Source organism: Diadema antillarum, unplaced genomic scaffold (assembly GCF_040938485.1).
Source record: "Diadema antillarum isolate AM-2024a unplaced genomic scaffold, OU_Dant_1.0 seq00001453_RagTag, whole genome shotgun sequence".
Classification (NCBI taxonomy): Eukaryota; Metazoa; Echinodermata; class Echinoidea; order Diadematoida; family Diadematidae; genus Diadema; species Diadema antillarum.
In genome coordinates this window covers 130,231-147,832 of record NW_027272199.1, presented here as the reverse complement: position 1 = coordinate 147,832, position 17,602 = coordinate 130,231, and the positions used below count along the sequence as shown (strand labels likewise).

The following is a 17,602-nucleotide window of genomic DNA, read 5'->3' as shown; positions in this document are numbered from 1 at the left end:
GCAGTAGATGAAGTGATGGAAGCGGATGAGTTATGGGCATCCAAATAACAATTTAACGGATTGTACTTACACCCCCACCCCTACGCCTTGACATAAAAAAGCACATGCACACACATACCAAATATAGAGAGACTCTCATAAATGAAGCGTTCATTTTAACTAAAAATACTCATGGCACTGTGGAACAGAGTGTTAGGCCTACGTTACATCAGAGTACCACAGAAGATATAAGAACAATAAGCAAACAAACATACACATGCACACGTACACACACACACAAACACACATAAAGTCATCCATCCGCTTCCCCTCCCTCTCACCAATCTTCCACATTGTCGTCTTCCTGTAACCTTTAATCTCATCCATAATTTTTTTCAGATGGCTAAAAACCCCTCCATTCATTATGCTGGGTATATAGTATGTGCGTCGTGTGCAAAATCCTGTAAAAACTAATCTTCCTCTCATTTGGGGACCTTCGACGTTATACTTTGCTTTTACATTTTATTCATCCATTTATGGACCTCCATGTGCATGAATTTGAAAAAAAAAATGTAAATGTGCCGTCCCTAATCCTTCGAACTGAAATGATGATAGAAAGTTTTTTTCATTTTATGTAACCCAAAGTAATATGTTGCATTCAATCGTTCTATATGCACTTCGTTGAATTGTCACGTGATACAATATTCATCTTGATGAGGTTATGTTGACATACATGTATCAGTTTACTTACCATATATCTACAGTCATTCATCTATTACAATTTCCCACTGCTAAAACATCAACACAATCAATAACACAGGTACGAGGATGACATTTCGTTAAGAAAAAAACGGATTATATGCCTACAATACCTGAAAATTAATATCAATCTTATCGTTCGATTCTTGAGATGACTCCGCATTTTGGCGGGATGCGAACATGACTATAGGAATCACTGCTTAGGCAAAAAAAAAAAAAAATGGAATCTGTGTTGTTGGTGCATATTGCGCATAGTGCTCACAGCAACATGCGAAAGCACGTAGCAGATTATTTCCTTCTTTATCTGAAATGTAAAAGTAAATTATGTCTTCCTTATACACGATAACATGATTCGCAATGTCAAGGTACATGCAGTTTTGAAATACAACCTTTTTGCCTTCAATACGTGAAATGAAGGTAAATGTTATATACCTGGCCAGGATAACAACATAGACCATCTTACAATGCATGTAAAACGTATTCAAATTATGGCATTTCTTCTTTGCCTGATGAGCTAACAAGGGTTTATCCTTTATCGGAAAAAAAAAACTACATTTTTTCACTAGTCAGTGCTACTTGAAATTCGGTTATCATAAGATTTGTGTAAGAAATTTAATGGGATTGTATGGAAAAGTATTTCACACCTTACTTGTCATAGCGTATGCCTAATTAATATCACTACATTAGACGTTTGCTCAAATGTCCTTCTCATAAATTCTGGCTAATTTCAAGCATTCGCTATAGAAATATAAAGTATGCTATCTGTATACTGCAAGTAATACGCATGATACACAAGCAGATGGAACTTGAGCAATATACATGATATATAAGTTCATAATTAGGGGAAATGATATGCAATGCAAATGAACGACATCAGTACGGAGTGGGCCAGTTTACAAGTGTCTCCAAAATGTATGATTTCTTTTCCCTTCATAAACCTGGTAACACGCTACTCCATCACAATGCACATGTCATGGGATACACTTTAAATACATTAGATAGCTGGTACTAGTAAGCCTTAAGCAAACCTCGAACAAGCTTTTGGGCGGCAGGAATTCAAAGTTATTGCTAAAAAGGTACATTAAATGCATTAAACTTGAATATTACAACAATCGTACGGTCTACTAAATTCAGCTGCACTATACTGTTTGGCATTTGTTTCGAGATCTAGGCATGCAAAGTTCCTCATAGGAGTACCAGAGTTGTAACAAAAGGAGTTGTATGGTTCCCATAACATATGCAGACTATTCATTCTTTTGATATATTCTAAAGGTCAATGCGCGAACCTGTGATTACTACCTATATATTTATACATTTCATGTACAAATGCGATTTCAGTTAGAGCCGTTTCATACACAAAATCCGATCTGTTGCTCTTATATTTCAAGCATCCCGTGGGGCAAATAGAGACATTCGAGTTTTCCCTGTTGTAATTATATAACTGCCTGTAGGCCTATACGTCGTGAATATTTACCTATTGATATGCCGATACAGGTCAATGAAAATACACGGCCTAGTACGAAAGAAACGTGCGTTTATATTCACTGTGTGGGTCTAAACATGCTTTGACGATTTCTTATTTGTACAACAGAATGATATAGTAAATATGCGTGAAATTTCTTTGTGGGATCCACATAGGTTATGGAGGAAACAAGAAGTAAACAATCATAGACGTTATACCTGACTTTTTATCTGTCTTACAGTGACAGGTTTTGCAATTACAGAATACTAAGTCGAAGATGGATCCCTGTGATGTCCAAGAATTGTCAGTAGAGATCTACAAGTCATAAAAACAAGTTACACGTGAACAGTCAAACAGATGTTATATTTCTAGCCGATGAGGGAACATATATTCAGGATGTTCAATTTCATTTCATTTCATGCCATCTATCTATTGAAAATGAAATTTCATTTAATTTCATCCTTCTATTTGGGTCGAGTATAACCTCTTCAAAATAGCATCTTGGAGCTTTCAGATTTGGATACAAATTATTGTGATGATACCCGACAGCGATTTTCTCTTTTTTTTTCTGCCATATATTATCTGCGGGTCAGTCAAGTGCTGTGAATCTTAAAGGGACTGCTTCAACTTGCTCCGAAATCTTTGCGGAGTCTGGGAAGAGGCTTGTGTCGTCTTCCACACACACACACACACACACACAAATCACTTCCAGCTGCATTGCCAATTCTATCAACCGTTTGTGTTCTTTTCAATTTATTTCTCATCACTTAAAAATGCAAAAAAAAAAATAGATTTACAGCATTAATAACTACGAAACTTTATTCTTCAGCTTTTATAAGCCAAGAACATCATCGATTGTTCTTTCACTTGGTGTAGTTTGTCACTTGTTTACAATATAAGCACGAACGTGTTCAAGATATGTGGACGAACATAACAAAATGTTTGGTCTCCGGCAAACAATACAAAATCTTTCATTGTCACGATGGGACTTTCAACCAACCGTGATGCATAAATGAGGTATGCTGACATGCAAAATAAAATGACTCATGCACTACTGCTTTGTAGGGCCTCCTGTGATGTTATTATTCCATATGACTGTCGTTCACGAAGGCACCTCGTGATTAACATTTCGTAGTCCTATTCCATCGACAGATCAAGACATAACAAAGTCATGGTGCATTAACATCACAGAACACAGATAGTGAGCCATTTCATTTTACATAAATGTAGGTCCTCATTCATGTACAGTAAGATTGAATGATTTCCATTTAAGGTATACAAAACGTTGCCTCAGATCTAGATAGTGAAGATCATCAACACAAAATATTTTTATTATATTTCGTTTCCGGCGCACGAGCACCACGAGACGGAATCACAGTAAAACACCACACGAGTCTCAGCTGAGTGGGTACTACACGCATTATTTCTCGGTGAATAATGATTAGCCATGAAAAAAAAAAAGAAAAGAAAAAGGCACTCTCATTCGCCTAGACGTAATATGTAAATTATGATGATAGATTGAAATATTTTCCGGAATGTCTTGATTGCTACCCTGAAAAATGAGTGGAAGGTAACACATAAAATGGTCATTCGATTGACTTTTTTGTTTGTTTGTTTTTTTATATTTTCCATCTTCCTTTAAAAAAGACACAAAAAATAAGCGAGTTCACGCCAACCAGGTCATGATTGAAAATATGAATTTCAAGTTAAAGAATTCGTACAAGGTGAAAGATTTCTTCGTCGTTTCAAAACAAAAAGAATAAACGACAAGGAGATAATTTTATCTGGAACTCATCCAACCGCAAGAATATGAACCATTCGTGAATTAAACTTGATCTGATGCGTCTCCCTTCGTTACGTCGTCCTCGGGCATCGACATCGGGTTCGTCGGCTTCTCGAACAGCGTCGGACGAACATGCAGCCGGAACTTCAGAGCTGTCAATGCAGCACCTCCTGCATCACTGGAATCGTAACTGTAGAGGGCGCCACGTACTCGGCGTGGAAGCGTGCAACATGGCGGGATCATCGAGTGAATTCTACTTGCGATATTACGTGGGACATAAAGGGAAATTTGGCCACGAATTTCTCGAATTTGAGTTTAGACCAGATGGTAAGATCTACTCTCTGATTTACTGTCTATTTGTTAATGAGAAGTCACTGTAGAAACGAACACCATTGAGTATAATTCTGTCTGTCTGCAATGGTACGAGTGATAACTGAGCGTAAAGTTTCAATAAAGGAACATGGATCTCAGTACATGGGGTTTATATATTTCGCAGCCAGTAAACAACGCGTTCAGCAAGTGCAAGCAAGCATGCATGTAACCGCAGCAGCGACCCCATACGGACAAATACGTACCGTAAAGGGGTCGCACAGCAAACCTATACCTGTCACGGAAGCACCTGATATGGCTAAGCATTTACGTGACCAGAGACCAAAATACAGGGTTTTATACTGAAATTAGTAGCCTTACTCTTAGATAAGATACTTACAATCACGGCAGGCGAAGTCGATTTACAATATGATCTGTTTTGAGAGCCCTGTGAAAGAGTTTATCCGAGGTTTTTTAGTCCTACCGCATTTCGTATTGTAGTACGACTTACACAGCGCATGCGCTAATATGGATAAAACGTAGCACATACTGTAATACGCAATATATGCGTGTGGAAAAAAAAACGGAAAGCTCGCTGAGAACTGAAATGAATATTCATGAGACGTAACAAATAGAATGCATGCTGGGCGATGATTTACTATCGGGCCTACCGGCACTTATTTATTTCGTTTTTTAAGCACATTTCGAATGTGTGGTTCATTATTTATTTGCAATAAAGGAAGTGCACACATAATGAACATCTGGAGATGTGAAGGATTAAGAAAATAACAGGTGATTTTCATGATAGAGGGTATGTTTTGGGGTTTTTTTTTTATTTTTTTCCCCAGTCTGCAGAGGCAATGCCCCAGATGTCTCATCTATAGATCAAGTTTCCTTTCACACTGTACATTATAGTTTTAATGTTGTACATTCACAATGGGCTCCACTCACAAGCTCTGCTTCTTGGGGACTCATATTCATTTTTGCTTCATGTTTATTTTCTACTGTGATTTGAATTGAATACACTTCTGTTACATGTTTTGTTTATTTCCAATAGTTGAGAATTGTTTGATTGTTTATTGAGAGACCTTTTTTTTTTCCAAAGACTTACTACCACATGAGAGGAGATCCTTCCTGTCTTTCTTTTTCTGTCAGGCTTGTCACTTTCTGTTTGATTGTGTGTATGTGTGTGTGTGTGTCCGCGTGCGTGTGTGTTTCATAATTATTGTGTGTAACAAGTTGGAAGAATTGGAAGCTAAATTTCTATGTACTGTGACATACAGATCAATAAAATTGACTCTTGAGTATTCATTCATTTCATTCATTCATTCATTCATAGCAATGGGACAAGAAGTGTCTTCTGAAAATTTTTGAAATTTCAAATGTCATAACTTCCTTATTTTTTATCCGATTTTATCATTTTTGCACTGTTCTGCTGGATTTTTTTTATCATTGTCGTGAAGTTGATAAAATTTTAGATTGGCTTTCATCTTAAAGGCATAATGGATTGGTTAATGAAAAACTAGAAATTAACCCTTTCAGATCCATCCACATGGTCATTGGGATTGTATTCCATTGCTCCCCATGGCTTTTTTTTTTTTTTTTTTTTGATGTTGTCTTGCTTGATCAATACCCTTTTAAGCCTTATACATACGTGTATGTACAATACTACTGAAATGCATGCCGGTATTCCCCAACGCGTTTACATCGTTCGTTTGCTTGCGATCGGCGGTCATGCCATCAGACAAGGAGTATGTATTCGTAGAGGCGCACGCATTTCTGTGGTCATTTCACTCATGCCTTTTTTAAACCCATGATCCGATCCCGGCTTTGCAGCAGCGTGGCAGATGACATGTTAGAACGAGTTTACTTGTGCAGATTTTTAGAAAAATTGAAAAAATTACAGCAGTATAAAGATCTGATTGCGTTTGTTTTCATTTCATTCCTTCAGAATGGTCTCATAATGAAGATAGGCACAAAAGGGATAACAAAATTTGTCCTGTTGTGTACCTTTCAAGAACGCATGCACAAAATGTGACGAGAAAAAAAATTTTAAAAAAATCATAAAATCATCGCAGTCCCGTTGAAATTTGTGGAAACAGTAGGCGCGAAAAGGATCTTGAATTCGGTCCTGCATGCCATGTTGGTTATCAAAAATGCATGCACAAATGTGAAGAAATTATCGGGAAAAAAAACTACTTTCAATCCTTCTTGTGCGTACATCACAACAGATTACAGCCGAAAGAATTCACGAAATCATCGCAATCCTGCTGATATCTGAGTTATAGAAATAGGCGCAAAAAAAAATCGTGATATTCGAATAGTGCGAAGAGATTATAGGGGGAAAAATAAAAGACACATTTTCAACCCCTTCTGGTGGTGCATCATCAAGATTACAGCCGAATATCAAATCATGGCAATCCCGTTGAAATTTGAGGAAACGATAGGCGCAAGAAGGATATCGAATTCGGCCCTGAATACTGTCTTTCAAAAAACGCATGAATAATTCCGAAGAGATTTTCGGGAGAAAAATAAAGAATGTTTTTTCAACCCTTCTGGTGTGTGCATCACAAAAGATTAGAGCCGAAATAATTCATAAAATCACCGCGATGCCGTTAAAGTTTGAGGAGACAATATAGGCGCAAAACGAATCATAAATTCGGCCGTGAATACCTTCTAATCCGAGAAGACGCGCATTTACGAAATGTGGGAGAGATTATCTGTAAAAAGTATAAAAGGACACATTTTCAACCCCTTTTGGTGTGTGCAAAGTAAAAGATTACAGCCGTAGGAATTCATGAAATCGTCACAATCCCGCTGATATTAAATTGATAGGCGCAAACAGGATCATGAATTCGGCCGTGTTATGATCTTTCAAGAACGCATTTACGAAATTCGAAGATTTTATCGGGGAAAAATAAAGAACACATTTTCAACCCCTCTTGGCATGTGAATCATTAAGATTATAGCCGAATAATAATCCATGAAATCATGGCAATCCCGTTGAAATTTGAGGAAACAATAGGCGCAAAAAGGATCGTGAATTTGGCCCTGCATGCTGTGTATCTTTCAAAAACGCATACCGCATGCACAAATTCGGGAGAAAAATAGGACACATTTTAAACCTCTTTTGGCGCGTGCATTATAAAAATTACAGCCAAAATGATTCATGAAATCATCACAATCCCGTTGAAGTTTGAGGAGAACAAGAGGTGCAAAAAGAATCATGAATTCGGCCGTATCATTTCTTCTAATCCGAGAGGACGCATTTACGAAATGCGAAAAGATTATCGGAGCAAAATAAAGGGCGCATTGTCAACCATTCTGGTGTGTTCATCACAACAGATTACATCCGAACAGTGATCCGAAGTAAAGTTCATGAAATCGTCACAATCCCGCTGATATCACGAGGTAGAAATAAGTGCAAAAAGGATCGTGAATTCGACCCTGATGCCGTATGCTGCCGTATATACCTTTCAAGAGCGCATGCACAAATGCGAAAAGATTATCGGGAGAAAAATAAAGAACCCCTTCTGGCACGTGCATCAGAAAATACTATACAGCAAAAATAATTCATATAATCATTACAATCCAGCTGAGCACCAAAAATGTGAAAAGCGCAGCAACTTAAGTAACGCGTGTTACTCTACGTGCGCCGATGTTGACAAAAAGTCACAAACGCATTTGATACAATCTGATTTTGTTCATAATCATTTAACACTTTAATTCACAAACATTCAATTCTTTTAAAATGGTTCTATACACGAAGAAGAGATAGGAGTACAAAGCATCACAAATTCGACCCTGCAGTGTACTTTCAAGAACGCATACTTGTAAGATACGGGAAGAAATTTTCGGAGGAAAGTTAAAAACCGCATTTCAGTCCCTTCTTTTTTTTCACTTCCTTTTCGTATCAACAAAACAATTCACAAATGATTCCTTTTTGTTCCTTCTCAAGGAAATGATCCATAAACAAGGCACTTGAGTTTACAAAATATTTATTTGCAAAATGTATTTTTTTTGGGGGGGGGGGGGAGGTAATATTATTGTCGACAAAAACATGAAAATAAATTTGCAAGCCAGTTAATGCTTTTTCAGGTTGTTGTTGACCAGTTAATTTTCTGTTCCGACCAGTACAAAAATGGGGAGGAAAAATGGATATTTACTGATCCGACAGAGACAGGTTGGACCGGCAGAAAAAAAAAATGGGTTAGTGTGCAGCCCTGCTTTATCCAACTTCCAAGATTTGGTGATGAAACCAAAGCAAGCACTCTTGCCAAACTCAGTTGGCAACATTAGGAAGGTGTCATTCTGTTTCACTGCGTTCTCCATAATTTCTATTTGCTCCACTTTGAACTTAATTCTTTTTGCATCCTCCTCTACTTCACTTAGAGCATTTTTGAACTCCATGATACCTATGGTATTGGTACGAACAGGTGTCCTTTATTAAATGAGACCGAGAACCAAATACGAGCGACATTGTACATATGGCAGATGACGTAAAATATGCATATTCATTTGCGCATGCGCAGATCAGTATATTTACGTGATACGTTCAAAACGTTGAACGGACAGTATCTCGAGTAGACGGTCTCAAAGATGACTATTTATCTTGTTTTCGGAGGTAATGGTGAGAAATACATAGTCGTTTCTATTGTTCAACAATAATGGTTTTATATCATGTGGCTTTTCGTTGCGAATCCAAGTGTCCTTTTGAGCGGTGAGTTGTTTACATGTTGCAGTGCATTTGAGTGCTTCTAAAATTGCATGGGTTGCTTCGGGGCGCTGTTACTGTGTTACAGCGCCCCGCGACGGGGTTAGCATGCATGCAGCAACAGCAACAGTGTAGTGTTGGGCCCGCATAGATAGTGTAACTCGACCACTCTGTTCTAGAGTTTCTAATCTGCCATCGACACTGTCGTAGGGCTTGTGTGCGTCTTGGCGTTGATAATTACCCACGCCGATGAAAATCGGCAGGGGGTTATGTAAAGGGTTCCGTATGTTTGTTTGTTTGTTTGTTTGTTTGTTTGTTTTTTTGTTTTTTTTTGTTTGTTTGTTTGTTTGTTTGTTTGTTTGTTTGTATGTTTGTTTGTTTGTTTGTTTGTTTGTTTGTTTGTGTACAAGATAACAAGAGAACGGGTAAACGGATTTGCACGAAATGTTCAGGGAATGTTTGGATAATGACAGGAAAGAATCGATTAGATTTTGGTGATAATCGGTTGACCCTTGCAAATTCTGTGTGACCTTGAAGTTTTGACCCCATGGTATAGTGACCATTCCGAAAATTTCCCGTTTCTCACTTTGCGATTTTCCGCTACCATACGAACACATAAACTCCCCAACGATCCGACTTCGCTGCTCAAATGTTCGTAAGAATTCCGAAATTTACGTTTAGGCCTATTTGAGGGACTATGTCCTTCTAGATTTATGAAAGTTCGTTCTCCGTCATCACAAACTGGCCCGTATTTTGATGATTTTTCAAATTAACATTGATTGTTTTTTTCGTTAGAGGAGCATTTTGCTCGGTCGCAGTCACACTGCACGATATGCGTGCTCAATGTCAATGCGTGTGCAAGGCCGCTGAAAATGCATCGCGCTCTACACTGTTGGTGCAAAATTGCACCGGGGACGTTGCGGCGCTCGTTGGTAGCCGAATACTGGTGCAGTAGACATTTGCATTCAACCCTTGCATTGAATAATTCCCGTAGACACTAATCATAGGGGTAATTGCCTAGGGGGTACGTAAATTTTGTTTTTCTTTTTTGCTTTTGTGGATACCATCAAAGATCGTACACTCATACGACCTTTGATATTTGATGATTTTTCAAATTAACATTGATTGTTTTTTTCGTTGGAGGAGCATTTTGCTCGGTCGCAGTCACACTGCACGATATGCGTGCTCAATGTCAATGCGTGTGCAAGGCCGCTGAAAATGCATCGCGCTCTACACTGTTGGTGCAAAATTGCACCGGGGACGTTGCGGCGCTCGTTGGTGGCCGAATACTGGTGCAGTAGACATTTGCATTCAACCCTTGCATTGAATAATTCCCGTAGACACTATTTCATAGGGGTAATTGCCTAGGGGGTACGTAAATTTTGTTTTTCTTTTTTGCTTTTGTGGATACCATCAAAGATCGTACACTCATACGACCTTTGATATTTGATGATTTTTCAAATTAACATTGATTGTTTTTTTCGTTAGAGGAGCATTTTGCTCGGTCGCAGTCACACTGCACGATATGCGTGCTCAATGTCAATGCGTGTGCAAGGCCGCTGAAAATGCATCGCGCTCTACACTGTTGGTGCAAAATTGCACCGGGGACGTTGCGGCGCTCGTTGGTGGCCGAATACTGGTGCAGTAGACATTTGCATTCAACCCTTGCATTGAATAATTCCCGTAGACACTAATCATAGGGGTAATTGCCTAGGGGGTACGTAAATTTTGTTTTTCTTTTTTGCTTTTGTGGATACCATCAAAGATCGTACACTCATACGACCTTTGATATCATCACACTCTCGGCTTGCTATAATCAAAATATCCCGTAAGAAAACGGCGTATTTCTCGATTTTTAGCGCTTTTTCCGCGACCCGTCGTGTAGACAATACTCTTAAAACTGGACTTAATTCGCGCGCGCTTGGAAAAGTTCCGATTCTGCACTTTTGACGGTGGAATTTGGGATTTTCGATGGATTTTTGGAGGAGACTTAAGGACTTTCCTGTACGTGAATGAGTGTTAATACCGTATGTGTAATGATGTGATTTGCGTGTGATGTGACTGTAGAACCAAAGATCGTACACTTCAGTGTACGATCTTTTGTAGAACTCACTGGCTGGTGATAAAGCACACTGGCAATTAAGTGGCCGAATTCTGGTAGATGACCGAATGCACATTATGTTTACCCCGACTTTGTACTTAGGCGTGGGTCTGCCGCCTTTGACGGCCCCTCTCTAGTTGTCTTTATTGTAATTTAGATTGTAATCAGGAACCTACCATTTTTTTTTTTGTTGTTTTTTCGAGCGCCTCGGCTTAGCCCACTGCTGTGGGCTGTGTGTCATCGACGTCACTCGCTGTCTGTGTGAGGAAAGCAGAGAACCTTGCACTAAGCCATGGATGACATTATCCTTGTGTATCCCCTGCGCTTGCTTGGTATTAATGCATAAATGGAAGGTTATCATAACATAACCCACCTAGGTCTAGACATTTAGGGTTAGATGTCTAGACCTAGGCCTAAATTACACATGTTTGGTCTTCTGAAAGACTGTTTTGCTTTTGATATCCTGAATCATTCGTTGTCATTTTTTGTGTGGTATGCATGGTGCATGGTGGATGAGCATATTGACATGAACATGCGGTGTGTACATGTGCTAGTGTGCATGTTCCTTGTGTGTATGTGTGTTACAGTGTAGTTTGCATTCCTTTTGTCTACCATGGTGAGTGTGTGACTCTGTGACTTTGCTTCTGAAAAAGCATATTGTAGGCCTAATGCATCTTACTTATTTGATGCATTCAATTTATTCTCTCACTTTATACTTTTGCACAAGTAAATTTTTGCACTCTCGCAAACAATGCCTCCTTGTCATCGTAGTGTGAACAAATAAAGCACAAAAATGATACCTAGATTTAATTCTGGATTAATAGCTTTTTCAAAACATGTATGATAACCTTTCATTCATGAGTCTTTTTTTTTAAATTATGTCAATTTGTATTAAACTTTTTGGACCCACCCTTTGTTACTAATAGTACATGTAAGCAAGGTGGCCAAGTCTATCTAATGTTAATAAAGATACTGTTTCTCTTGAGATTCAATTATTTCTGACTTGGACCACTCCATCACTAATGAAACTTTTTTTTTAATAGCATAGTTATCTAGACACAAGAGAAATTTTTTCTGTCTTTCTCTTCTTCCTTAAAAACAACAACAACAACTAGAGAAATGAAATAATTGAAAAAAAGAATAATTGAAGAAACCACCCATGATTTCCTGTCAATTTTTTGTACCTTCTTTGTCATATACATGTACATGCACATGTTCTAGAATCCCCCGTATTTACAACTTCTAGATTGGTGACATGTAAAAATTTGAAGAGAGAGAAATGAAACAGAACAAAGAGCAATAACCTTTCTACTTTAAGGAAATCGCTTACATTTCAGGTTCTATGTTCATGTTTGCTCAGCCAAGCAATACCCAACCTGAGAAGTTGCAATATAGAATGAAAGCTATGCAAGAAAGTAAAAACATATTTTGTTATCAAAATCAGACTGTATGATATGCAATTCTTGTTCATCTGTTTTCAGGGAAACTTCGTTACGCCAACAACTCCAACTACAAGAATGATGTGATGATCAGGAAAGAGGTTTGTAGTGCTGGGCCATGTTTTATGAAGAGTTAAAATTGATTATATAGTTGATTTCAACTGTAAGTCTATGGCAGCCTGTGTGGTAAGGAAATTTAAAATTGATTTTAGCTTTTGGTAAAACAGGGCCCACCTGGAGTAGTACTTTGTATTTTGGATTGTTTTAGGGGTTGTTTTTGTTTCTTGTTTTTCAGTGTGTTATTTCTTGTTAGCTGTTTTGACTTCTTATGGCTATTTTTAATATTTGCCATGCATATTTCTAACAATGCTTGTGATGTCCGTGAGTGATAATCCAGATTTCACCATTATTTATCATAGTTTTAGTAGAATGATCAATACTGTAGTCTGTCAATGACTAATGAAAGTTATTTGATACTAGAGATTGTTGTTTTTGTGCTCTGTTTTGCCATTTCATTGTAGTCAGAGTATGTTCTGTAGACACATTGCTGTTTTAAGTATGTGAAGTACACATGTACGTGTACTGTAGAACAAAACGGTAGACCTATGATTGTCACCTGACTGGTCTTGGGACTTTTGTTGTTGTAGTTTGTTTGTTAGTTTGTTTGTTTTTATCATGACATGTAGAGAAGTGAAGGTGCATGAAAGAGCCAATTAACTGAAAGTTGAAGCACTAGTTGGAAACAGAGAGTAGATACAGTGTAATTAGAGATGTGTTAGGGTGTTACTTTTGGCTAGCAGACTTAATTGACATTTCACTCCTATATGAAATGCCAAGTGAATAAAGCAACTTACAGCTGCAGAGACATCCATGCAGCTTTGATAAGCTGTGATTAATGGCTGTAAACTTTATATGATGGCTACCCCTTAGTATATATGATGGTTATGCCTATTATAGACTTAGCGTAACAAACCCTAAGACCATTCTTCATTTTTATTTCAGTCTTAATGAGGTAATGAATTTATCAACATCTTGCAGCATTAAGTTCTTCGAAAATTTAAGACAGCACATATCCCGCTGTTATTAGTACTTTGCATGTGTTCTGAAATAGTCTCATGCAATATTTCTTTCACATACAATTGTAGATATCAAATAGGCCCTACACTTATAAATCAAAGCAAAGAAAAGGGCAAACAAATCAGTGTCTCATTCCTTGTCACAAGCAAATGCAAATCTCACTTCATAACAATTTCTGTTAAACTCCACAAATCCCCCCCCCCCCCCCCCTCCCCAAACCAGGCTTTCGTCCACAAGGCGGTGATTGAAGAGCTGCGCCGCATTGTGGAGGACTCAGAAGTCATGCAAGAAGACGACGCCCTCTGGCCGCCCCCGGACCGCGTCGGTCGCCAGGAGCTGGAGATCGTCATGGGCGACGAGCACATCTCCTTCGCCACCACCAAATTTGGATCTCTCATTGACGTCAACAACAGCAGGTACGTACATATACTTACAGCCTGGAGCACCGATAGCTTATCATCAGACTGTTATTGCTGCTTAAAGTCATTATTTACCATTTGCAGATGAAAAAACAAACAAACAAACAGCTTTAGTGCATGAAAATAGTTTTGAAATGGGAGGTAGGGATAGAGAAAACTAATGTAAAAATATTAATTAGTATAATCAATTTAGATATACAAAATATAACAACAGTTAAAATCTTTTTCCTGAATAAACCATCTACATTTAGGGTTTATTTAGAAAATTAGGTGATATCTCCTTGTATTTGTGGCTTTATTGCAAAATTTTTGAAGGAAAGCTGTTTTTTGAAACAACTGAATTGCATATATGCATCAGATGTGATATCTGAGCAATTTTTAATCACTGCTCCCAGTGGTAAACAGTGGATTTAAAGGGGAATGGAACCCAAATATGTGGATTGAGTGAATGTAGTATTATTAGTGGAACACATCAACAAAGTTTTTAGGAAAATTGGATAATCTGTTGAATGAAAAGTTATGAATTTTTAAACACATGTGTGATGTGGACCAGGGAGTACGATCCTTTCAAAATCTAGCAGGATCTACATGTGTGGGACGTGCAATGTACAGAGATTGTTAACCCTGAGAGTATGGCATAAGATGAGGATATAGTCAATACCCCATGAACATTTTTTAAGCACTGATTGAGTATGTGTTGATTTTTACCAGTAATTACATGTATATCTTATCCACGTTCAAAGATGAGAACTGGTTTTCAGGGGATACCACATTTGAGAGCAATAGGATTCTGTTTGTGATCCTCTTATTTATATAATAACTACCTAAACCTATAATTTATACAGATGTCACCCCTCAAGCAACAAGCAATTTTACACACAAGCAATGCACACATAAACACACAGGCACAAATGTTAGAGCAGCCATGATTGGTTCAGTAACTTTCGAGAGGGAAAGCTGCTTGCATTATAGGGGCCAATTCGATGATGTAACTGTACATGTATGCAATGCTAATAAGCGAAGACTTCAACAAACATGTAGATAACAGAGGCACACATGCATACATACACGCACACACACACAACATGTCAGGAATGATGTCAAAGCCAATAAACATGTAGTACTAATACTGTTTCATTTCCCCTCTCACCATTCAAATGCTCTGCAGAGATGCCGAGGGTCTGCGTACCTTCTACTACCTGGTCCAGGACTTAAAGTGTCTGGTCTTCTCACTGATCGGCTTACACTTCAAGATCAAGCCCATCTAAGGACCATCCGTGCTTACTCATTCCAGGAAGAAAGACATTTTGTGTTGACTGTTTTCCCAGAGGGGTAAAGATTGTCGGAATGTAAAACTTGAAAGGGAGGAGCATTGCATGACCAAGTGACCTATTGCAAAAAAAGCTGGGATCTGACATACATCTGAAAATCAAGCACAAGCCTCTGAATACTCAGTTCTGAGTGGCTGATATCTGACTTATGTTTGATTTCCTGACTTATGTTTGATTGTATCTTTTTGTGGAATACAGCCAAGGGAGCAAAAAATGATGTTGTCTCTGCTTTGAAAGTCAGGGGGGAAAATCCTGGCTCCTAAAGTAGAAGCGATGGAAAAAAGACGGCAAACTCGGAAAGTTACTGTAGCAGAAAACTCATCAACCCTTGCAACCGCGAATTGTATGCGTCTAAATCCGTGGTGAAGGACTGAAGGCCGCAGGGAAGCTCACCGAGACAGCAAACTCAAAAGCGTATTCTCACCAGGAAAGGGGTTCCATGGACTTCAGTTGCATCAGAGTTCATCATGACACACTCGATGCATATGATATGATATTTCTCCCTCCATTTTTGTTTTTGTTTTGTTTTCTTAATTTTCCAAACGTATTGTGGGTTATTTTTGCCACCCCTTACCCAAATTCCATGTTGATTAACACCCTTGCAGCAAGATGTGGTTTGGTAGGATGCGAGTGACCCCTGTTACATGTAGGTGCAGCCGTGTGTGCCTTGTTTTAATATCAATGAAGAGAAAAGAACAGTCCGAGTATAATTCAGTGAACAATACACTGTAGAAATGTCATACAGTTACCATATATTGTATATGCCATGTATTTTGCAAGCATAATACATCACGCATTGAGACCTGTTAGATGATTTTGCAAGTGATTAAATTCTCAATCAAGAACCCCAAGTAAGTGCTATCCCTGTTCAAGCAGAAAGTGAGCAATACAGTGCTCTCCCATTATAACGAAAACGGTTATAACGAAATTCCGGTTATAACAGAGTAAAAATTTGGGGTGCAATGTCATCCACTCTATGTATTTCTGTTGTTTATTTGTTCGGTTATAACGAAATTCCGATATAACGAAAGAAAACTGCCGGTCCTGAGGACTTCGTTATAACGGGAGTCCGCTGTACTGTATATTGTACACTGTATGTTCGTTCGTGGGAGGCAGTGCCTTCGCGAGTTTTTTGTATGAATGAGTTGACTCCAGGAAACTTAGTAGAATTATAACACTGCAAAACATTTGGCATTTGGTACGCCTTCCCTTAGCCTTAAGCCATTGGGGACGGTCCGATTTTGCTACAACATGCATTTCCCATGGACACTTGCCCAAGTATACTCGGGACTCGTCCTCCAGGGGTTAAGCTCTTGTGCCATCTGGCTGCTCGAGGTTGCAATAGATTTAAAAAGAAGAGTTTAACATTAAGACTGACCCCAAGACTGTGGTATATGGTTGTGTGTTTGTAACAGATTTTATCTTTTTCTTGTCAGTGTCCAGCAAATTCAAATTCCGCATTTTTCAGAGATGATTCCAAGTATCCTACAATAGCTCATACATGTGCATGTCCATTTCTTGAACTTTAAAAAGTTCATGTTGAGCTTGTGTTGTGTTCAGTTAGTTCCCACTGCATGAGTACCTACAAGCTAGTACGTACATAAACTATCATTGTCTGTGTGTTATGGGTATATTTGTCTCAACAACAACAACAAAGAATTGTGTCGACCCCACTGGCAAAAGTTCAGGATTTTATTGCAGTTTTTAAGTTTTTTGCATTCTCATTTCAGCGTTTATGATTTTCACAATTTAGGAGTATTATGTAAATCATGTGATGTACATATAGTGTACGTAGATGTTAGAGTTGTTTGAGATTAAACAAAGTTCAAAGTAATTTGTTGTCTTGATCATTACTTTCCGAGTACGTTGTATATGCTTCAGTTTAGTGAATGCAGTGCTTCAGCATTTGTAGGACACATCAGAGAAAGTTTGAGAAAACTCGAATAAGCCGTTCGATAGTTATGCATTTCTGAAGTTATGGTGCAGCTTTCACTGGATGACAAGACTACAGCATTTTGTGACGATGGGTATGCACAATGATATAAAGAAAATAAAGAGATTTCCACAAAATTTCATTCCGTATGAAAAGTGCTCATTCCCTTGGCTTTTTACTGACAGATGTTTAGGGTACATTCCCCCTTCTTTCTAGGAGGTAAGTCGAGTGTTTTTTCATTATGCTACATGTAGAAATATGGAAATAGGTCAAGTTTTCTAAATATATACATGTAC

At 38.3% G+C, this 17,602-nt stretch overlaps 1 protein-coding gene across 1 annotated transcript; it reads left to right on the top strand.

Annotated features, from left to right (window-relative positions):
- The first annotated feature begins 4,192 nt into the window (after positions 1–4,192).
- On the top strand, positions 4,193–17,196 carry LOC139709592 (protein mago nashi homolog). The gene is made up of 4 exons (XM_071621554.1): positions 4,193–4,310; positions 12,589–12,647; positions 13,846–14,039; positions 15,211–17,196. Exons 1-4 carry the CDS (start codon positions 4,214–4,216, stop codon positions 15,308–15,310), a joined length of 450 nt encoding a protein of 149 aa, XP_071477655.1. The 5' UTR covers positions 4,193–4,213; the 3' UTR covers positions 15,311–17,196.
- The last annotated feature ends 406 nt before the right edge of the window (positions 17,197–17,602 follow it).

Coding starts and splice junctions, on each gene's coding strand:
- LOC139709592 (XM_071621554.1), top strand. CDS start 4,214: ATGGCGGGATCATCGAGTGAATTCTACTTGCGATATTACGTGGGACAT. Junction 12,648..13,845: donor ATGTGATGATCAGGAAAGAG/GTTTGTAGTGCT, acceptor TCCCCAAACCAG/GCTTTCGTCCACAAGGCGGT. Junction 14,040..15,210: donor ATTGACGTCAACAACAGCAG/GTACGTACATAT, acceptor AATGCTCTGCAG/AGATGCCGAGGGTCTGCGTA.